Raw genomic sequence first — 23,088 nt, 5'->3', positions numbered from 1 at the left:
TTAGCTGGAATTTTTTTTTGGGCTGGGCAATGGGCTTGAGTGACTTGCCCAGGGTCACACAGCTATTAAGTGTCAAGCATCTGAGGCTGCATTTGAACTCAGGTCCTTGTGACTCCAGGGCAGGTGCTTTATCCACTATGCCACCTAGCTGCCCCCATTTAGCCTGGGAAGCCAGTAGGTAGAGGTGAGGAGGGAGAGCAGATGGAGGATAGCCAGAGAGAGTGCCGGGAGCCGAGAGACAGAGTGACTTGTTTGTGCAACAAAGAGGAGGCTGGTGCCCCTGGATCAAAGAGGATCTGTTGGGGAAGAAGGTATATAAGAAGACTGGAAAGGTAGGAGGGGGCTGGGAGGTGAAGGGCTCTGAAAGCCAAACAGAGCATTTTATATTTGATTCTGAACGTAATAGGAGTTTATCAAGTGGGAGGATGATATGGTTGGACCTGTGCTTTAGGAAATCACTGGGACATAATTGTTATTTGTTAAAACTATTAGAAAAAGCACTGTAGTCGGCCAGCAAGTCTTTATTAGGCACCAGCTGTGTGCCAGCGATGATCTAAACACACAGGGAGAACCAAGAGAAATAAAAGATGTGACCCATGCCATTAAGGAGTCTGCCATTTGCCTAGGGACACAAAATTTAGCTTGGAGGAATAGTCGCTTCCATCAACCAACATGTATTTATTGAGTGCCTTTTATGCACCAGGCACAGCATGCAAATCTCCTTCACGGGATAGACTCTCTGTCTGTGTAGATCACCTCCCAATGCTACCTTCTCCTATTGCTAGGTTATTGATCATGTTCTTCCAAACTCCCTTCCCCCGCCTAGAGACAGATCATCAGACTTAGAGCTGGAAGTGAGGTCATATAACCCAAACCCCTTTCACTTTGCAGATCAAGAGACTGAAGCCCAGAGAGGGGTAGTGAGAATCCACACCCGAGTGCTTTGTCTGGTTTTTTTAGTTGTCCGCAGATACCATTGCAGGCCCCGGGGTGGCTGTCCGTCATCCCTTGCTCTCCCTTCACGTCCAGGCCACCTCCCTTTTTGGTCATGCATGTCCTGTGAAGTTCTCAAGACTAGCCAGTGCCTAATATCATGAGACCACAGATTTAGAGTTGGAAAGGACTTCAGGGGTCATCTGGTCCAATCATCTCATTTTACAGAAAAGGAAACTGAGGCACAGGGTGATTATGTGATTTGCCCAAGGTCACACAGGTAGATGGCAGATATGCTGCAGCATATCTATGCTGTAACCTACCATGAGGCCTTCCATTGTTCTCTGGACTCTTTGCAGTTATGATCCTTCTCATCTCATGTCCTACTGATTCTTGGCTGGACTCATCCCTGGGAGAGAACTGTTAAAAGGACAGGCTCGTGTTGCAAGGAGCCGGTTGGTATCACTGAAAACGCTGCTCAGTTTTCCAAATGCATTCCCACTGACTTTCTTGTTCCTTCGAATTCTGGGCCTGGCTCATCTTCCATTGGCTGTGTCAACCCAAGGTATTCAACCCTGAGGGCTAATTCAATGGGCCATCCTTCCAACTGTGCAACATAATCTGGGCAGTCTTCTCCATCCACTTGGGTTTCTCTGCTTGGACTGTTAGACTAAGGAGCACTTGGAAGACCAAAGTGACGGGATGGCAGATGGAGTGTCATTTGTGTGGGGTAGTGCGTAGAGAGCCAGCTTTGAAGCCAGGAAGACCTCGGTTCAAGTCCTCTCTCTGACACGTACTGGTTATAAAACCCTGGGCAAGCCTCTTAACTTCCCAGTGTTCTAGTCATCACTGTAAGACCATAAATTTCAAAGAGGGTACTGACCTGTATTAGTGAAGGGAGTTTCCTTGCATGGGAGTTCCCTACACCATTGAAATCAAAGATCTAGTCCCTATCCCTTTCCTTTTCTTCAAATTATGACCAAATTCTGTTGCTTCTTTTTTTTAACATTAGCCTCAGAATCTGAGCTCAGACTCAGACTCAGTTCCTGGGGGGTTTGGGAATGGGGATGTTTGAGGAGCTGCAGGAACCAGCTATCAATCTTCCTAGCCCATCTTCAATCTGCTTGTTACCTATGTGGTGATTAGAGAAATACTCAAAAGCAGACTGAGGATCTAGGAGCGTCCTCCATTCGTGGAACAGTTCACCCACTGTGCCCTCAGGCAGCTGCCTGTGACCCCCTTCTTTTATTGAGGCAGCATGGGGGAAGGGGAAGGAGCAGAGGACAAATCCATCATTCTTCTCCTTTCCTGCATCCCCTGTCACTGGCTAGCTAGCTGTAGATAAGACATCACGCCAGCCAGCCTTGGTCTAATAACTAAGTTAAAGCATCTCTGCCTGGTCTAATGCTGATTGATGGTTCAGTCAACCAATGACATTGATGAGAACAAGGAGAGGGACTGGCTATCTTCCCCACACTCAATTTTTTAATCTTTTTCATCATTATGAACTTGACAAAAAAGAGAACATTTTCTTATACAAAAAAAAGAATAGAGAAAGGGGATTGTATGTGAAACTGTTACCACTTCTTTTTAAAGTATATTTTGAATTTAAGATGGCAGTTCCAACACAGGCTTGCTTCTCTGTCCTCTTCTGAGCATCTTTCTGCTCTCCTCTGTGCATTTTAAATGTTTCATGAATGTTTTCTTTCTTTTCTTCCTTTTTTTAAAAGTATCACTAGCAAATCCTAAATGCCTATATCATTCTCTACCCCCATCAGGTCCTCCTGCCACATTCTGAGTTGTACATGAGCAGGACAGAGTGTACTATGCCATAGGAGGCTGGAGGACGGAGCGATTGATTCCATAGGTGACTGGAACGGCCGTCTCCGGCCTTGTTCATCGCAGCCTCCAGGCCAGTCACTACCTTCTCTCACAAAATCCAGGCTCTTGGAGTTGGAACAGGTCTCAGAGATTCTCTGAGCCAATCCCAAACCAAATGACTAATCCTAGCTACGGAATTCCTGATAAAGTACGTCTTCCCTTGAATGATGTGAGCCATGATGGAGAACTATCAGTGATGTCGAGAACATGCAATGATGGGGATTCAGTGATGGGGAGCTAAGTAGTCCCATCCCCAAGGCGGGTGATTTCAATTCTGGACAGCACCTGTTGGCAGGAAGCTTTTTCTTATGTTGAACTAAACTCTCCCTCACTCTAATTTCCACCTATTCGCCTTAGTTCTGCTCTTTGGGGCCAAGCAGAGGCCCTGATAGATAGAACATTTAAATGCATAAAATGTTCAAGGCACTGTGCCAGGCTATAGAAACAGATATGAATGACCAAGACAGGCAAGGGAAGATAAAAGAGACATGAAAAGTTTGGGGGCTCATGAGGGAGAAGGAGAGCTGGTTCTAGGCTAGATATGGTCAAAGCTCCCCTATGAGAGTGGAGATGGGTCAAATCCTACCTCCGTGACCTTGAGTAAGTAGCCTTGCCTCTCTGGGCCTCAGTTTCCCTGTCTGAGTCTATGGCTGCCTTCCCTGATATTTCACCCTAAGGACCTTCGAGGCCTTTCCATCCAACCTGCAATACTTCTTTAAATGTTGTGTTATTTTTCTGTTTGTAGTCCTAGTGCCTGGAACATAGCAAGTGAAATTTATTATTTTTATTATTGTTAAAATAAATGTAATTTTCCTCATTCATTCATTCATTCATTCATTCATTCATTCATCTGTAAGGTCCCTTCCTACTCTAAATCTATGCTCTTAGGATCCAAGCTCAGGTCTCATTTCCCTCTATGCTACAAGGGTTTGGTATGGTGATCACATAAGCTCTGCATACACACACAGCATGTGGATGCAGCCAGCTACTTCAGAATGTAATTTGCTGGCACACTAACCCAGGAAGTCTAGTAGTTTTCCATTGCACTTAACACACAGTAGGAACTTAAGACAAGTACAATATTCTTAATAAAACATAGCTGGCTTCCTGGGCTGTGAAGCTGATGTTCATATAAGTCCCAAGCACTTGGCCTCAGCTGGGGGCAGCCATTCCTTAGAAAACCCAGGAAAACCCCAGTAATATGGTGCTACTCTGCAGAGTGACATATTCAAAAGATGTATGCAAAAATCTCTTCTTGGGGCTCCAAGATGCCCCCAAACCCAAGTTAGAAGTGAATGATGCTTTTAAAAAAAATTCAAATGCTCCAAACAGTGTGGAATTTATGCAAAAAGCATAAGATGGCAACCAGATTCTATAATAACGTTCTTTGTCTCATCTGGTGGAGATCAATTTTTCCACAGCTAACACTTTCCATATTCTTCTAAGTCCTAAGAATCGGGGCTTGGGGGCCTCCCTCTGCCCCCATGAGGATATTGTCTGTACTCGAAACTAACAAATTCTTAGCTCTGTGTTATCTGGCCTGTTACTGGGGCCATCATTGTATTATCTCTTTTCATAGGCTGTTCGGTATAAATGAACAGCATATTAAATCCAGGCTGGCCAGGAATTGTCTTTCAAAACAACTTCTGGGTTCCAAATGGCACCCAGAAAGATGGGGGAGGATGTGAACGAGCTGGTTGGCTTCCAGTCCCCCAGCACTCCCGATGTCATCTAGGAATAATGCTCAGGAGCGACGGACACCGGTTTGGGGAATGCTCATGAATGTTACCCTCACTCCCTACCTTGTGGAAGGCACGCACTCAGTCACACTCAGTTTTTGGCTTACCCTTTCCTGATGGATGAGACAGCTTATTCCTTGGCTGAGTCAGCTGAAACCAGGGCTCCCTCCTCCATCGCTCTGTTTGTTACTGAGACTGATGAGGGTTGACTGGCTCAGGTGATGATGAGGCCAGGGTCAGAGTTTCATGAAATGAGGCAACCAAGGCCCACGCTGTCTTTAATAGGAATTATTCACAGTTACACTACTTTATACAATCTCTTTTGACTCTTCCAACCTCTCCATGAAGGAGTTACTATTATTATCCCCATTTTACAGATGAAGAAGCTGAGGCTAAGAGAAATAATCTGTCCAAGGTCACACAGCTATTAAAAGGGGAGCTGAGATTTGAACCTGGGTCTTCTAACTCTTAAATCTTCATAGCTGACCCATGAAAGAAAGTAACTTTTAAAGGAGGAAAACATCCTGTCTGCAGTCTGTGCTCTTTGTAGATGGATCATGTCGTAGCAGGATTCTACTCATTCCCCTTCTCTTGCTTCTCCTGAGCCAACAGCATTCTCTCTCTATGCACGTTGCCCTTTAAAGGGAAGGAGAGCCTCCTCCATGTTCTATGTCTCACATTTGTTGCCTCACCAGTCATTTCCTTTCCTTCCCCTAGGCCTGTTGACATTTTTGTGATGCCTTTGTGGGCTTTAACTGAGTGAAATCATCCACAGAAGAACAATGAGTAACTCGCATCAGGCAGAAAGTACTCATTGGCACAGTGCTTGTGAATGCCTCAAACTCCCCTCAATGGGTTCCAGAAGGCCATGACCCCACCCCTACTTGATCTCCCTGACCTGTGGTCTGCCAAAGAAGCATCGGGGAGCAGATGTCCCTTGTCTGGAGCCTCTCAGCCTAGCGGGCAGATTACCGTGCCTCAAAATTTGCTTTGCAGAGACCTTGGGGGTCAGGGTGGGGGGGAACAACACATCAGCCTCTGTGGAATTTATATAATTAAATGAAAAATAGATTGTAGGGAGTCTCGATTGGGTTGCATTGGTAATGAGCTGCTGGCCTATGTGTGATGTACTAGGAGAGGGGATTCACAGGATATGCCCTGGGATGGTAGGATCTGGAGAAGAAAGGCTTCATCGGGGCCATCTCGGCTCCTCCTCCTTTTAGAGAGGAGGGAGCTGAGGTTCAGAGAGGGGATGGCTAGACCCATATCACAGGGGTGTAAGTGGCAGAGCTCGGATTTGAACCCAAACTCCAGCACTCTTTCTGGTGAACTTTAGAGTCATTGAACCCGGGGTCCTTAGCCTGGGCTCCCTACACTATTAAAAATATTTTGATAACTATTTCAATGTAACTGATTTCCTTTGGGATCCTATGTGTTTCATTTTGTGCATTTAAAGATAGGACTCCCATTAGGGGCCCGTGGGCTTCACCAGTTGGCCGGAGGGGTCCGTGACACACACACAAATCCTGTCTTTTGCTTCAATCTGATCCCCTGGCTCTACGGCTAAGGAAAACCAAGCCCAGAGAGGGAAGTGACCTGCCCAAGGTGTTACTGGATTGTTTGGTGGGCGCTTGTTTTTATTAGTACCATGAGTTTCATAAAATGGTGGATTCATTTTTGAAAATCAATATTATTTTTATTGTCAGCTCTGAATTCTCTCCCTCCTTTCTCCTTCCTCCTTCCTCCTTTGGAGGGTAAATTAAGACTCATAGAATCACAGCTGTAGAATGTGAAGGGACCTCAGACACCATCTGGTCCTATCTCTTCATTTTACAGATGAGGAAACTGAGGTCCAGAGAGGGGAAATCAAATAGGGTGTCAGTGTCAGAGGTGAGATTTGAACTCAGGTGCTTCACTGATGCCAGAATTCTTTCCATTGTACCACACTGCCCATCTGGGTCTTTAAAAATGGCTGCCCCATTCTGAGGTTTTTTTGCTGTGTATTGATCCTTATGTACTTTGCTTTCCTGACCACTGTAAGTGGTGGTGGTGATGGGAACGTGTCCAGCATCTGAAGGGACTTGCTTTCTAATGGGTCAGGCTGAATGAGGACATTGGCATCCCTTAGCAGGGGGGAGCTTGGCAGACAGAGAGAGGTGAGGTAGGGACTGGCGATCAGGCAGGTGCCATGTGCCAGTTTGCCCGTAGCCGTCAGAGAGTGACGCAAAGCCCCCCACTCCCAGCCCTCATCTCTCAGCTGAACAGCCCTCCCCTTCGGCGCTCCCACTCTGCACCAGGCCAGAATACCAATGAGGCAGCAGGCCCAGAATAGGACAGAGCCCATCCCCATTAAAGAAGCCAGCCCTAAAGTGAGGCAGGAGCCGATTGGGGGGCAGCATTAATAATGCACGGGGAGGTGGGTGTGTGCCTGCATGTCTGCCTGCCCCAGCTGGGGGGACCCCTCACCAGATTAAGCAGGAGTTGGCTCCCTGGGGGCCAGGTCACTCTAATTAGCACCCAGAGAAATAGCACAGCCCTGATTGCCAATTGCTGTTAAAAAAAGACCCAGTCAATCTTGCTGTTTTCTCAGCTTACAGAAAGCAGCCTCCTGCTCCTTCCTCTTCCTGGAGGACATGGGTATAGTCAGAATAGGGACTGGAGCTATGATTTCACGGGCAGAAGGAACTTCCAGATGAGAAACTGCCCTCCATTAGTGCAGATCTGCCACCATTTCTGAAACACTTAAGAGTGTTACCTGTCCAGGGTCACAGCACCAGTACACATCAGAGGTGGGATCTGAACCCAGGTTTTTCTGAGCCTGAGGTCAGCTTGCTAAACACTGTCCCACCACTGCAGCTCCTAAGAATGTGCTAATGCTAATAAAAATACTTCTATAGTCCTCGAAGGTTTGTTACACCTTGCTTACCTGTAATAGGGGAAAGTAATTATTATTGTCCCCATTTTACAGATGAGAAAAATGAGAGACCTTGCCTAAGGTCACAGTTAGGAAATGAGAGAGTGGGGATTCTTAAGAGGTAGAGGCAAGGCGGATCAAGAGGATGGATTGGAGTGCGGAGACTACTGAGTCAGGGAGATGAAATAATAATAATAATGATGAGCATTTATATAGGGCTTTAAGGTTTCCAGAGAGCTTTACAAATATTAGCTCATTTGATTATCACAACAACCCTAGGAGGTAGGTATTATTATTATCCCCATTTTACAGATGAGGAAACTGAGGCAGGCAGTATTTAGGTGGCTTGTCCAGGATCATATAGGTAGTAAGTGCCTAAGGCCAGATTTGAACTCAAATTTTCCTGACTCCAGGTCCACTGAACCACCCAACCGACCTAGAAGCATGTGGGGTAAGTCAGGAGTCCAGGCAAGACATGCGGAGGGCCTGAAGGAGGCTGCAGGCTGTGTCAGTGGAGAGAAGGATACTTCCCTCTGAAGTAGAGAAGTCTATATAGGTATAAGCAGTGAGATTTGGCAGCCGAGTGGAAATGTGGGGTAAGGAAGTAGAGGGAATTGAGAATGACCACGGTTGGAAACCTGGGAGGGCTGGAAGGTGGTGGTGTCCTTGACAGTAATGAGGTCATTTGCCAGAGGGCAGGTGAGGATAATGTGTGGAACAGCTAGGGGTACAGTGGAGAGAGCACTGGGCCTAGAGTCAGGAAGACTTAGCTTTCTGAGTTCAAATCCAGCCTCAGACACTTACTAGCTGTGGGACCCTGGGCAAGTCACTTCATCCTGTTTGCCTCAGTTTCCTCATCTGTAAAATGACCCAGAGAAGGAAATGCAAACCACTCTGGTGTCTTTGCCAAGAGAACACCAAATGGGGTCACAAAGTGTTAGACACAACTTAAATGACTGAACAACAAAAATATTGTATGTATATGTATGTATATATTATATATGTGTATATGTATATATGTACATGTATACCTGTATATATATTATATAGGCATATATGCATGTTACATCCATCTATGCCTATATAATATACACACAAGCATATATGTCTATATCATATTACATCATATCATATCATGTTATTTATACTGTTAGGCACAGGTGATATGCTCATTGTTTTTACTAAGCTATTTGCCAAATCGTTTTTTCTCTTTTTAAAAAATCTTTGTTACAAGGAACAGCTTGCTGGGTAGGGGAAGGAGGAGAAATATATTCAGAAAAGAAAATGATGTAAGAACAAAAGTTAGAAATATAAAGAAGACAGGGATAGGAACTATGTTTTCACTGGTACATAGAATTCCCAGGTGAGGATATGCCCTCTAACAATGCAGGTTAGCACCTTTTCTGCAAATTCTCCTCTTTAAACTGAGAGGTTAAGTGACTTACCCAGGGTGGCAGCACCTACTTGAAGTACCTACAGGAGGATTTGAACCCAGGATTTCCTGGCTTGTAGGCCGGCTGTTCCATGATCCCTCTCCATCAATGGAAATAAGTTTCTTTTTTTCCTTAAAAGAGTGTCTGTGCTCATTGTTTCACAAAATATGTTTTCCTTGACTATGCATGCTTGTTACAATGTTTTTTTTCTTTTTCTCTTCCAATGGTTGGCAGCAGGTGTGATAGAGAAAAGAAATGCTCATTCATTTTAAAAGATTTTAATTTTCTTTTTTTTTTTTTAAAGTTAGTGTGCTCATGGTAGCTTCCTGAAGATTGGGCAGGATAGGGTAGGGCTGGGTGCACTCTAGCCAGGACCGGTTGGTGGGGAGTGTTGGGGGTCTGAGGTTAGTATAGTGCCCAAAGCCACGGGGGGGGGGCTCTGTGCAGCAGCTGGGCTGCAGGGCTCACAGGGGACCCTGGGGGCCAAAGCCACAGAGCCAGAGGCTCTGGAAAGTGACCATCACTTGGAAAGCCCCAGTCTGGTCAGCCCCCTGATGGAAGGAAGCATGGTTCAAGCAAGCTGGAAGCAGATGCCCATTTCAGACGGAGCTGCTTTGTAAATAAGCATATGGCACTTCATGCATATTACCCAAACAAAACCCTCCAGGGCACCCTGATTTCCTAGGTCCCTTTACCTTCTGCTGTTCTCATTTTTTCTGCCCTCCCCTGCCCTCCCCCTCAACTCAAACTAACCCTTTCGTTCTCTTTGTTACCCCCCTCCAAGTCAAGTCAACAAGGCAGCAAGCATTTATTAAGCACCTACTATTTACTACTATTCCAAGCTCTGGGGATACAGAAGAAGGAGAAAGACAACCTCTGCCCTCAAGGAAGTCATATGGGAAAGACAATGCGCAGACGACTCTCTCTCTCTCTCTCTCTCTCTCTCTCTCTCTCCATACACACACACACACACACACACACACACAGAAAGAGAGAGAGAGAGGAAGGTAATCTCCAAGGGGAGGTCATTTCCCTCGCTACTATATTCCATATTATTGTCAGCGTGTTCTATATTCTAAGCATCTGATCACTTAGACCTTGCATCCCAGGCTGGACCTTAATGTGCTATATGACCTTGGGCAAGTCCTTCATCTCTCTAGGCCTTAGTTCCCTCACCTGTAAAATGAAGGCACTCACAGGCTCATCCGTTCCTCTACGAAGGTGCCTTAAAGGTTATCTTCTTTTATTTTACTGGTGATGAATGTCCAAATTGGGAAATGGTCTTTCCCAAAGTGACACAGGTAACTGGGATTTGAACCCAGGTTCTTGGAGTTCAAATGCAGTGTCCTTTCCATTATATTAATTTCATAGGATCATGGATTTTTAGAGCTAGAGGAACCCTTTGCCATCGTCTAGTCTTACTTTTCGTTTTTCTAGGCCCAGAGAGGGGAAGGGCTCACCCAAAGTCACACAGCTAATTGGGGGCAGAAGCAGAATTTAAGCCCAGGTCTTCAGGCTCCATAGCCTATGTTCTTGCCAGTACATTTTCCTTTTCCCACTCCTCTCCTTCCCCCTCTCTCTCCTCCTGTCTTCTCCCTCCTATCCATCTCCCCCCTCCTCCCTCACTCTCACAGTGTTTATTCAGCTGGTTGCTGTTTAAAGATGCTTGGTTTTCTGTAACTGAGATTTCTGTCCTTGGCTCAGTTATCCTCACAGCCTTGGTGTTCTGCTTGTTTTTTTAACCTTGGACATCGGCACAGCTGCTTTGTACATTTTTTCATTACTTCTCCCAGGGCTGTAAGGTTGGTCTCCAACAAGGAGCAGATATTTACCGAGCATCTGCTAGGTGCTAGATATAAAGTTTGGGGTATCTTTGTACCCATGATTCAGATGAGGGCACTGAGGGCTGGGAAGGTCTAAGTGACATTGGCTGGATTAGGGAGTCGGTCATGAGGCAAATGAGCAGGTGCTTCCTCAATCTGGTCTTGTTCTGCAAACCCCCTCCCCTCCCCCTGCTCCTTAGTCCTTCCCTAGCTCACAGTTGGTAAGCTATGTTTAACAACCAGCCCTCCTCCCAAAAATGTAGACCGGACCCACTTTCAAGTTTAATCTGCATTATCAACATCTCCCCCTCACTTTCTTATGTCAAGATAACCAGCAAAACAATAGCTCATTCCCTGACTTGTAGCATTTGCTGATTTTCCAAGATGTAAATGCTCACACTGGAAATTTAACAACTAGCTCTTCCAGTAGGAGCTGGCCCTAGCATCACACCTCTCTGTTACCTTCTGATCCTTCTCTAACTTCTCCCTACATTCCCTTCTGAGGTTGTATGGCGCACCAATGATCACTCCATTAACAAGCACAAATTAAGCCAGTCAACAAGCATTAAATGCTTACTCTGTAGCAGGCACTGTGCTAAACACTTGGGACACAAAGAAACAAAAAAAAATTAAAAAACTCAAGCCAATCCCTGACCTCAAGGAGTTCACAGTCTAATGGAGAGACACGACATAGAAATAACTTGGTATATACACGACAGAAACAAAGTAAATGGAAAGTAATGTCCGAAAGGCTTTCTGTAAAAGGTGGAATTGGACCTGAGTCTCCAAGGAAACTGTGCAGTCAAGGTGAAGAGGGACAGGTTTCCAGGTATGTGGGACAGCTGCTGGAAATCGAGTCCAGAGTTATGTGTTTATTACTGTTCCCCTCAGGTGATGTTGATGGGAAATACATAAGGAAAACTGCGTCTTTGTCCCCAAGGAGTTTACAGACTAGTTGAAAACCATGATGACCACACCTGAAACAACTTGAAAGAAAAACGGGGTGTTTAGTCTGGAGAAGAGTAGACTGGGGTGGGGCACATGACAGTTGGGTTCAAGTATTTGAAGAGCTGGCGTGCAGGAGATGATTTTTTTCTTTTTGGCCACCTCAGGCAGATCCAGAAACAGTGGGTGGAAGAAAGAAAGATGTTGGTCTCAATATTAGGGGAAACTTTCTAACAATCAGAACTATCCTAAAATGAAAAAGGCGTAGGTGGAAGGATTGGGTTCCCCATCTTTGGAGGTCTTCAAGAAGAAGCTAGGTAGGCGGCAGCTAGGCGGCACAGTGGATAGAGCACTGGCCCTGAAGTCAGGAGTACCTGAGTTCAAATCCAACCTCAGACCAAACACTTTACACTTACTAGCTGTGTGACCCTGGGCAAGTCACTTAACCCCAATTGCCTAAAAAAAAAAAAAAGAAGAAGCTAAGTGAGCACTTATGATGAGGGGGATCTTTTGTGTGGGATGGGTTGGCCTAGATGGCTGTTGAGGTCCCATCCAAGCTTTAAGGCCTACTATTGTTTGCCTCAGTTTCCTCATCTGTAAAAGGAGCTAGAGAAGGAAATGGGAAACTACTCCAGTGTCCCTGCCAAGAAAACCCCAAATGGAATCACGGAGAGTGAGTCCAGACTGAACAACAGCAACAAATGATCTGTGACCTCTCCTAATCTTCAAAAGGTTAGGTTGCCCCTTGCAACAGAAGGCAGATCTCTTGCAGATATCTGTGACCCTATCCCATTGGGGCAGGGGCCCTAGAAATCTTTTGTGTTTTATGGACCCCTTTGGCTGTCTGGTAAAGCCAGACATCATTCACCCCTTCTCAGAATCATAATAGTTTTTTTTAATTCATAATTGAGGGAAATGCTAAATTTTAAATATAAACAAAAATAAAGATATGTTTTTTCCCCATCCAAGTTGATGGACAACTGAAATCTGCCCATGGACCCCTAGGATGTCTGGGATTAAGAACCTCTGACTTGGAGTAATGCCAATTGGTATCATGGCCAGGCGCCAATTCTCTGTTTTCCTCATTAAGGGAAGCCAGATTACTCTGGCAAAAAATCTGACTCTGGATGGCCTGGATTAGTTAGCTGGTTTGCCAGTCTGCCCAGGGCCAATTAACCATATATTTCTCCTCTTCTGAGAAAATGCCACCCCCGCCCAACCCCACCCCCTTCACTTGGCCCCCTCACTGAGCACTGCAGTGCTCCAGCGTGAGACAGGCTCCCAGAGTGGACCAGATGAAGCTCCAGCTTCCGGTCCTTGTTCTCTTAACGTTCCGGAAGAGAGGGAGGAGTGGAGCCCACCTCCCCATGGTTAGGGAGGATGAGAAGTCTTGAGAGTGAAGTGGAGGAGGCTGGGGACCCCCCTGATATAGGGTGCAAGGCACTCAAAAGAGGGGACCTCAGGGTAGGAAGTCAGTAGTGGAGAAAGGAGGGTATTAGGACACTAGATCCTGAGCTGTTAGGGAGTTCTTAGCTACCCCCTCATTTCAGAGGGGAGGATACTGAGGTACAGGGAGATGATTTAATGGGAAGAGGGCTCAGTTGGGACTCAAACAACCTGGGTTTAGATTCTGGCTCTGCTGTTTCCCTTTGTGACCTTGTGCTACCCGACCCTTCTGCGACTCAGTTCCCTCTTCTGTAAAATGAGGTGGTTGCACTAGATGGCCTCTTTCCAGCTTGAAATCTATGACCCCATCATATTATGAGGTTAAGTGACTTGCCTAGGATCACACAGGTAGGATGTATCAGAGATCAGTCAACAAACATTTATTTAAGTGCCTACTATGTGCCAGAGGTGAAACTTTAATTCAGGTTGCCTTGATTCCAAGTCCAGTGGTCTTTCCGTTGTGTCATCAGCCAGCCAAGGTCCCCTCAAATGCTGAAATTCTGTAGTTCTGGGATTCTGCAATCCGAAACACCACTTAGAACGTTGTTTCTTTGGGGAAATGCATTTCACGTTTCAAAGCCAATGGGTGGCTGGTACCCAGTACTTTCACAAGCTGGGATGGAAATGCCTAGGATGGAGATGCTGACAGCAGATTCAGATACTGCAGATCCCCTTAGCTGGAAGGGGCTTTAGATACCATGTTATCCTCTCTTTAAAAAATTACATTAAAATTTAAAATTTAAATTAATTTCTAACAAATTTTATAGATACTAATAATCATAATAATAACCATCATTTTTATCACTTTAAGGTTTGTAGAGCTCTTTACAGGTATTATCCCCCTCCCTCCTTTAAAAAAATTATGTTTAAATTCATTTCCCACAAATTTGACAGATAACAATAACTATTATTTATGTCACCTTAAGTTCGTAGAGCTCTTTATAGATATCATCTCATTTGAGCCTTAGGACAAAGGGGGCGGGGGAGCTACTGTCATTATCCTCCTGCCATTTTACAGCTGAGCAGAGAGGTTAAGTTACTTGGCCCAAGTTTGCCTCATTAGTTGGTATCAGAGGCAGGATTTGAACTCAGGGCCTTCCTGACCCAAGGCCCACCTCTCTATCCACTCTACTACTTAAGGCCCCGAATATACCAGTAAATATTGACTCCCCTGGGCACCCTCTAAAACACCAGCTTCGGCATCCTGAATTCCGAGCTCACATTTCCTCCTCCAGGTAGGACCCTGCTCTTGACAGACAGCAGCCCTTATTACAAATCGTTTACAGCAGCCTACTTTGAAAAGTCCCATTACTGGGACTGCGGATGTGGGGGATACAGGCTGAGAACCAAAAGGTTCTGCTGCAAGGCAGGGAAATATTTTTGCTGTCAGACCTTGTCCTTGTGAAGAAATAAATGAAACTGTCAGGAAGAAAAATGAAGGGTGGGGGGTGCCTGGCCAAAGCTAGCCAGCGTCTTCTGTGGATTGGGCCTTGCTTGGTAAAATTGAGCATGTATTAAAAACGTGGGGGCCTTTATGGGGAGACAAGCAGGCCTTGGGGGGTACAGATTTTCCCCAGAAAGGTAATTTGACTGCAGCACATTGGGAAAAGGAGTGCCTGAGAGCAGTAGTGGAGAAATGGCATTCTAGTTGATAAAAAGACAATAAAATAAGAAATTGGGGCTGGTCGAGCTGGCCTGCTCTCTAGCTTTATTCAAGGCAAATGTTGGCATTTTCAATTTGCATGTTTAAGGAGCCTTATAAAAATGCTGGACTATCAGGCATAGTTGGGGAAGTGTGTGCGTTGTTGTCAAAGATGTCAGCCTCCCATCAGGGAAGTGGGAAGATGAGGAGCTAGGAGGCCTGGGTTCGAGGCCTAGTTCTGGCCATTCAAGTCAAAACATTTGTTATGGGCCTACTATGTGCTAGGCACAGAGACAAAGCCAAGAATGGACCTTGCTTTCAAGGGCATTGACATTCTGCTTGGGTCTCAAGAGCCAGCAATATGGTGATCTACTCTGGGAAATTGCAGAATCTCACTGGGCGGAAGGGATTGCATTGGGTTGTGGGCTCTTTGAGGGCAGGGGCTGTCTTTTTAGTAATCATAGTCCCAGCCCTCAGCACAGTGCCTGGCACTTAGTAGGTGCTGAATCAATGTTTATTAGATTGAATTCCGGACAGTCTCTTCACTTAGAAGGCACAGTGAGACCGTATGTAAAATGGGATTCCATCTATAGCATGTGTTACAAATGTTTCTTCAACATTTGCTCCATGACTGCAGTGATGGGGTTCTCCCTGCCACTCACAGCCCGGATAAGATTGTTCAGAAATGTTCAGTTTACTTCATTAGAATGTTAATAACATTGATATAGTGCTTTAATCTTTGCAAAACACTTTGCAAATATTATCTCATTTGGTCCTCACAACAACCCTGAGTGGTAGGTGTTATTATTATCCCATTTTACAGATGAGGAAACTGAGGCACTATATAAATGATATTATTATTTTAATTACGTAAACTGGACATTTCCACCGCCCAACCTTTTGCCGTTGTTGCCGAACCATTTTCAGTCATGTCTGACTCTTCATGACATCATTTTCTTGGCGAGGATACTGGAGTGGTTCGCCATTTCCTTCTCCAGCTCATTTTATGGATGAGGAAACCGAGGCAGACAGCGGTAAAGTGACTTGCCCAGAATCCCACAGCTGGTAAGGGGCTGAGGCTGGATTTGAACTCAGGTCTTTTGATTGCAGACCCAGCTCTTTATATTATACAATCCAGCCGTCTCTGGTTACAGGAGGTTTTTTGGGTTTTGGAGTTTGAAGGGATCTCTAATCAAACCGCTTCATTCTAGAATGTAGGAAGCTGAGGTAGGAGGAGGTGATGTAGCTGAAAAGATTTTGTATTCAAACCCCAGCCCTGGCATTTACCTGTGTGACCTCAGATCAGTCGCTCAATGTCTCTGGGCCTCAGTGCTTTGGGAATAGTGGCTTTGATTACAGAAATGTTTTTGTCTTTCATTTATACAAACCACTAGATTTGCGTTGCTCGTTTTGACATTTAAATTAATCCATTTCAGCGTGTAAAGTCTTTGCACACCCATTCAGTGTCCCCCTCCAGGTTGCTGTTAGGATTCTTCGTCCCTTCATTCTCATCTACTCCTCCTCTCCCTCATGTGATGATAATTGGTGAGTGCTCTCTTCTTGTTCCCCTCCCCCACCATGGTATTATTTCATAAAGGCCTAGCCAGATTTCTTTGTATTTCTGTTTATGTGCATTTTTATTACTTGCAGGGGATGCTAATAGAAATCCTAATGGCTGCCATTTCCATGGTGTTTTGTAGGTTCATTATCTGTTTGGATCCTGGCACCAGGAGGTATTATGAAAACGGTATTAGCTCCGTTTTTTTACAGAGGAAACTGAAGTGCCTAGCCCCATGGTCACATAGCCAATAAGGGTCAGGAGTAGGATTAGAACCCAGCTCCCTACTGATTCCAGCTTCGCCACTCATCCTCCCACCAGCAGGAAGGAGAACAGGTTTCACAAGGTGACTCTGCCACATTGGCTGAGCTGGGCCTAGAGAGGCCTTATGCTCTCAAGAGACTGCTCCATTGGGGCAGTTGTGAGGTGACGGGAGTGATACTGCAGTGACAGGAAGGACCAGATGTTAGGATGTGAAGGAAAATTGTCTGGGCCTCCCAGATTGGTTGGATCCTGGGGGGAGAGGAGCCAGAGGACAGTGAAGTTTCTGACCCCAGCCAAGCAGGCTTAGGTGCCTGGCCACCCATCAAGTCAGGTGTGAACTTTGGCAAAGGAGCCCAGATGGGATCATAGACGTAGATCTGAAAGCTATCAAGCGCACTGTATAGCTGAGGAAACTGAGGCAGACAGAAACTAACCACCTCTGAGTAAGTGTCAAAGGTGGGATTTGAAGCTCAGCACACTATCCGCTACACCACGCTGCCTTTCACTGCATATTATATTGGGCCAAAATATAAGGCACACATGTTAACAGCCTGGGAGGAGAGACATTATTGTGAGCTGGAGTTGTTGAAGAAGGTTTCGTAAATTTCGTCATTCAAAGGATTATAGCTTCATAGGGAACCTTCATTTTCCAAATGGAGAAACTGAGGCGCAGCAAGGTTAAGTTACATGTCCAGAGTTACATAACTACTAATTGTCTGAGGCGGGGAGGGAGGTATAGCACAGGTACCATTCTACCCATTTGTCAGAGGAGCAGAGGCTCAGAGGAGAAGCATAACTCACCAGCTACAGCTGACAGTCTGAAAATCCAAACCCGGTTCTCTAACTCGCAAGTCTGAGAGCCCCTGATTCAACACCGTGCCTCCAGCAAAATTAGGAAGCCTGAGCAGCCAGTCCTGAGGAGCTTCCCACTTCCTTCCCAAAGAGCCATCCCTTTTGAGTGAATAGAGACAGAAAGAAAGAAAAGAGGAGAGAGAGAGAGACAGAGACAGAGAGAGGGAGAGGGAGAGAGGAGAGAGAGAAAGAGAGGGAGAGGGAGAGAGAGACACAGAGAGAGAGAGAGGGGAAGAGGGGATGGGGAGAGGGAGAGAGAGACAGACAGAGAGAGGAGAGAGAGAGAGAGAGGGAGAGAGAGACAGAGAGAAAGGAAAGAAAAAAGGAGAGAGACAGAGACACAGAGAGAGAGAGGGAGAGAGAGAGAGAAAGAAAAGAGGAGAGAGACAGAGACACAGAGAGAGAGAGGGAGAGGGAGAGAGAGACACACACACACAGAGAGACAGAGACAGAGACAGACAGAGATAGAGAGGGGAAGAGGGGATGGGGAGAGGGAGACAGAGACAGACAGAGGGAGAGGGAGAGAGGAGAGAGAGAAAGAGAGGGAGAGGGAGAGAGACATAGAGAGAGAGAGACAGAGACAGACAGAGAGAGACAGAGAGATAGAGAGGGAAAGAGGGGATGGGGAGAGAGAGAGACAGAGAGAGGAGAGAGAGAGATAGAGAGACAGAGAGAAAGAAAGAAAAGAGGAGAGAGACAGAGACACAGAGAGAGAGAGGGAGAGAGAGAGATGGAGAGGGGAAGGGGGAAGGGGAGGGAGAGAGGGAGAGGGAGAGGGAGACAGAGAGAGACAGACAGAGAGAGACAGACAGAGAGAGAGAGAGAACAGTTCAATAAAACTTTTCATAAAGGTCTGTGCAGTATTCCTCACCCATAGTTCCTCACCTCTAAAAAGAAAGAGGGAAGTAACTTCTCCTATCTCTTCTTTGGGGCCAATCTTGGTCATTATCATTTTGTGGCATTCCTTCTAATGATCCTTTAATGATACTCCTGAATGATGTTCTAATGAATAAATAATTATGCTGGCTTTAATAAAGTAGTCTTATTCTTAAGGCTGGGGGCAGCTAGGTGGTGCCATAGTGCATAGAGCACCACGCCTGGAATCTGGAAGATTCATCTTCCTGAGTTCAAATCTGGCCTCAGACACTTATTAGCTGTGTGACCCTGGGCAAGTCACTTAACCAGTTTGCCTCAGTTTCCTCATCTGTAAAATGAGTTGGCGAAGGAAATGGCAAACCACTCCAGGATCTCTTGTCAATAAAACTCCACATGGGATCACAGTCAGACACGACTGAAAAGACTTCAGCAACAAAAATCTTAAGGTTTGCTAAGCCTGTGCCTTATCTCACTGGGGCCTCAGAACAGCCCTGTGAAGTAGGTACTATGGCTCTCTTCATCTCCTTATTACTGGTGAGGAAACTGAGGCTTGGATGGATTGACTTGACCAGAGTCACCTGGATGTACAATGTCAGGGGCAGGGTTTAAGCCAGGGAGTCCTCACTCTAATCCCAGTTTTCATTCTCTTATGCCACTGACCCCTTGAAAAGCTGGGAGTCAGAGCTCAAAGGGACCTGAGAGGCCATCTAATTCAATCTCCTCATTTTACAGATGAGAAAACTGAGGCCCAGGGATATTAAATGACTGGCCTAGGGTCACGCAGCTCTGCAGTGTCAAGAGCAGAACTCCAGCCTGGGTCTCCGTGACTTCTCGTCTAACTACCTATCCATTGCCTTGGGAGTTAATAGGAGCATTCAGGCCTTTAGTGATGAATAAGAAGGCCCAGGATACTCAGAATCTCCCTCCTGTTCCATATTCCAGTGGGTCTAATCCAGGCATTCTCTGGAACCATTTTTGGGTCCTGCGTCCCTTTTGTCAGTCTGCTGAAGGATGTAGGCACCATCTCTGAATAATATTTTTAAATTCATAAAAGCAAGGAAGGACTAAATTTCAGCTAGTGATTAATGACAATGAAGATGTAATTTTTTTCTCTCCAAGTTCACAGATCCCCTGAAATCCATTAACAGAGCCCCCGATTAAGAACATGCTCTAAACAAGAGTGATCATGAAATTTGGCGGTAGTGATGTTTCTCTGTCTTCCCCCTCACCTGTTCCTTACTCGGTTGAGCATCTGTCCGAGTTTGCTGAGGCCAGGCCTCTCCGGGCTAATGCCCATTCTTGTAGCGGGTCCAAGTGTGACCTTGGTGGGCCACCGATGTTTTTTAAACACAGAGGATGAATAAACGTTAGGAGAGTTGAGAGGTGGTGAGGGGTGATGTTGGAACTAGCTTCATCCGGTCTCCAGACACCTTTTAACAGACGGTCTGCTTGTGCCCATCGCAGGGCGTCTGGCTCTCTTGGCATCCGGAGGCCTGTTTTCCTGCCAGCAGGAAAATGATCATCCGGCTGTTGGAAGGCAGCCTTAATCCCACGTAGAAGAATCCCATCTTCCTTTTCTGTATATAGAACTAAGATGAGAGTGCTAGAGGAGTGTAGGAAGTAGCCCCCAGCAGAGGAGACCCCGAATGGTGAGGACTGGCACAGGCCGTAGAGGACGAAGGCAGAGCAAGCCCGAATTGGGGGCTTCCCAGATTCCTGCTGCTGAGATACTCAGGCTACGTTACAGCTCACTGGGACACTCGGTGTTCCCTGACCCTGACGTCGCGTTTCTAGACTCTGTCTTTGTTCCCATGCCTGGGATGCTCCACCCCCTTCCCTCCACTTCTTAGAATCTGCGTGATCAGGAGATCATGCCTCAGAGACCATCTAGCCCCACCCCCTCATTTACAGATGAGGAAACTGAGGCCCAGAGAGGTCATAGCATCGTAGACTTTTGAGCCGGAAGGGACCTCAGAGGTCAACTAGTTCCATTCCCTTTGTTTTGTGAATGAGGAAACCGAGGCAGGAGGCACAATGTGGTTTGCCTAGAGTCACACAGGGAGTAGTTATCAGAGATGAAATTTGAACCCAGCTCCTTTGACTATATTCCTCTTTGCCAGCTGGCCTCAAGACTTATTTCCTAATGACTTGATTTTCCTGTTCTCCCCTCCCTCTCACACCCTACCAGTGGTTAATGCTTCATACCCCCCATTACTATACATTTACATTAGCTCTATTTTATGTATTTACTTCATCTTGTAAATGCAGTTCTCTTCTCCCCCCCCCCCCGATAGAACATAAGCTCCTTGAGGGCAGGGGCTATTTTATTTTTGTCTTTGTATCTCCAGCGCTGCCTAGCATACTGCCTGGCACATAGTGGGTGCTTAATATTCAATACATTTGCTGGATGCATTGGGTGACTGTGTGATCTCAGGCAATCCCATTAACTTCCATGGGCCCGGGCCGCCTCGCCTATAAAATGAGGAAGTTAGACCTAACAAATGCCTTGTAAGTCTTTGTGAGTTCTAACACGAGATCATTTCAAGGCAGAGTATGGAACGAGGCTCGGCTGTTCTCCAACACAGAGATTTTTAATCACTTTTTAAGAAGTTTTAATTGGGTCTATCAAAAGCAGAGCCTTGAGAGAGGGGGGACGTGGTGCATAAAATTGGATTTACCCAAGACAAGTGCATCCCAGTGGGGGAAGAGTGAATGCCATAGAGAAGATGGCAGCAACCCGGATGAGGTTGGAGGGATGTTAGAAAGGAGTAGGAAGCATCATGACTAGTGTCGTGAATTACACCCAGTGATGGATGTGTTAGAAAGCCAGTCCAGCATGTTGGACAGGGGATGTGGAGGCAGAGAATCTGAGTTCAAATCCTACCCCGGCAACATATTCCCAGTGTGACCTTGGGTAAGTCACCTTATTGTCTTGCACATTGGTTTCCTAATTTGTAATAATTTGTAATAATTAGCATCTTTATATCACTTTAAGATTTGAAAAGCCCTTTACAAAAAAAAGCACTTTACCTATCTCATTTGAGACTTACAATAATCTAGGAGATTGGTGCTGTCATCGCCTTTCACAGATAAGGAAACTGAGATTGAAAGAGGTTTAGTTATTTGAAACAGCTGGGAAGGATCTGAGATAGGAATTAAAACCAGGTCTTCCTAAGCCCTACAGTCAAGCCTCAGCAGCACCCAGCTACCCATGGAAAATGAGGAGGTTGGATCAGGGGATCTTCAAGGTCCCTTCCAGCTTCAACCCTAGGATCCCTTGGTCTTCTCAGGATGTAGGACCTTGGGCAAGTCCGAAGCTAGGTGAACCAAGATCCCTCCCCACTCAAATTGTCATTGTTGTTCATTCTTTGTTTTTGAAGAAGACCAATGATATCATGAGGGTGATGTCTCTACTTGTATGTAAATTGGATTTAAGTGAGGCTAAATTATGCAAAGTCATCAGCCTCATTTTCTCTTCCACAATCATCAAAGGACAGTGGCAAGACTTAAGTCATGACCATTGGTGATGGCCCAGGTGCTATAATTTATCACCTATGATTTTTCCAGTTGGAAGGAACCCCATAGGACCACTTCCCACCCATTGCAAAAATCTGTCTATGGCATTCTTGGCTAAGTCCAGTGAAAGTAATTATATGCATTCATTTTACACCAATGTTGACGAGTATAAGATGTATTTTTAACTGGTTTATCTGCTTTTCTATTGTAAGTGCACCTTGCATGCTGCAGTATGTCCTATAAACTGTGTGTAAATAGAGGTTTTGTAAATTGAATCATTTAAAATGCATTAAGGCAGGGTGCTCTTACTAAAGGAAGCCTGTGGGTAGTCACCATGTAGGTGGGTGGCTTTGGACAGCACTGCTTGTTAGAAAATCCCTTTTAACGTTGTTCCTTGTTCTCTTTGCTCGAGTCTATGGACGAACTGTCGAATCCTCTCTTGTGGACTCAGCACTTGTCATGTCCAGGGCTGCTGCTGTGTGAAATTGTGAAGTTCTTGTTTCCAGTAAAAGGCTTAATCCTAATTATTCTGGAGAGGTTTGTTGAACTGAAAAATGACAATGCGGATTGAAAAGGCCTCTCAAGGTTTGCAAAGGGCTGAGCATCTGTGTTCTCATCTGATATGCAGAGCAAACCTGTGAGTTAGGTAGGAAGAGGTATTATTATCCTCCATTTTATCAGATGAGGAAACTGAGGGAGAGAAGCCAAGTGACCTGCCTAGGGGTTGCTAGCAAGGGTCAGAGACAGAAATTGGGCCAAAGGCTTCCTGACACCTGGTCCAGTCACAAGCCATCCAGGCTCTACCTCAGAGCAGGGAAACACAGTCTGTGTCTTGCATCATGATAGCCTACATTTGCTACACAGAAGGAGGACAGAGAGGTCTTCAAATTCCCTTTTGAATAATTAAATAATATATTTATTACCTTTTGTTTTAATATCATGTTCATTTGTGAATATATTTCCTCCCTTTATCTACCTAGAAAACCTTATGTTGTAACAGATTTTGAAAAAAAGATAGAAAAATGAGGCTCAGCAGAGCTAACCAATATATTTACCCTGTCAAACAGTATATGCAGTATTCTACACTCATGTTCCCCTCATGCACACACACCCACTCTGAAATAAAGGGAAAGGAGGTTCATTTCTCATCCATTCTCCAGGGCTGAGCTCATTATCCTGACACTATATCTCCCTTCCCTTCTTCCTTCCCTTCTTTCCCTTCCCTATTCCCTTTCCTTTCCTTCCCTTCCCTTCTCCCTTCCCTTC

At 45.6% G+C, this 23,088-nt stretch overlaps 1 protein-coding gene across 1 annotated transcript in view; it reads left to right on the top strand.

Moving 5' to 3' along the window:
- The first annotated feature begins 1,217 nt into the window (after positions 1–1,217).
- The window catches only part of BTBD11 (BTB domain containing 11), a 233,773-nt gene continuing 211,902 nt past the window's right edge, over positions 1,218–23,088 (top strand). The window contains exons 1-2 of the mRNA XM_027871966.1: positions 1,218–1,247; positions 1,369–1,498. Coding sequence (XP_027727767.1) covers positions 1,218–1,247; positions 1,369–1,498 — 160 coding nt within the window. The remainder of the gene's footprint in view (positions 1,248–1,368; positions 1,499–23,088) is intronic.

This window comes from Vombatus ursinus, unplaced genomic scaffold, assembly GCF_900497805.2.
Source record: "Vombatus ursinus unplaced genomic scaffold, bare-nosed wombat genome assembly UNPS02003292.1, whole genome shotgun sequence".
Taxonomy (NCBI): domain Eukaryota; kingdom Metazoa; phylum Chordata; class Mammalia; order Diprotodontia; family Vombatidae; genus Vombatus; species Vombatus ursinus.
The sequence above is the reverse complement of the archived record's forward strand: the minus strand, read 5'-3'. Positions and strand labels throughout refer to the sequence as shown.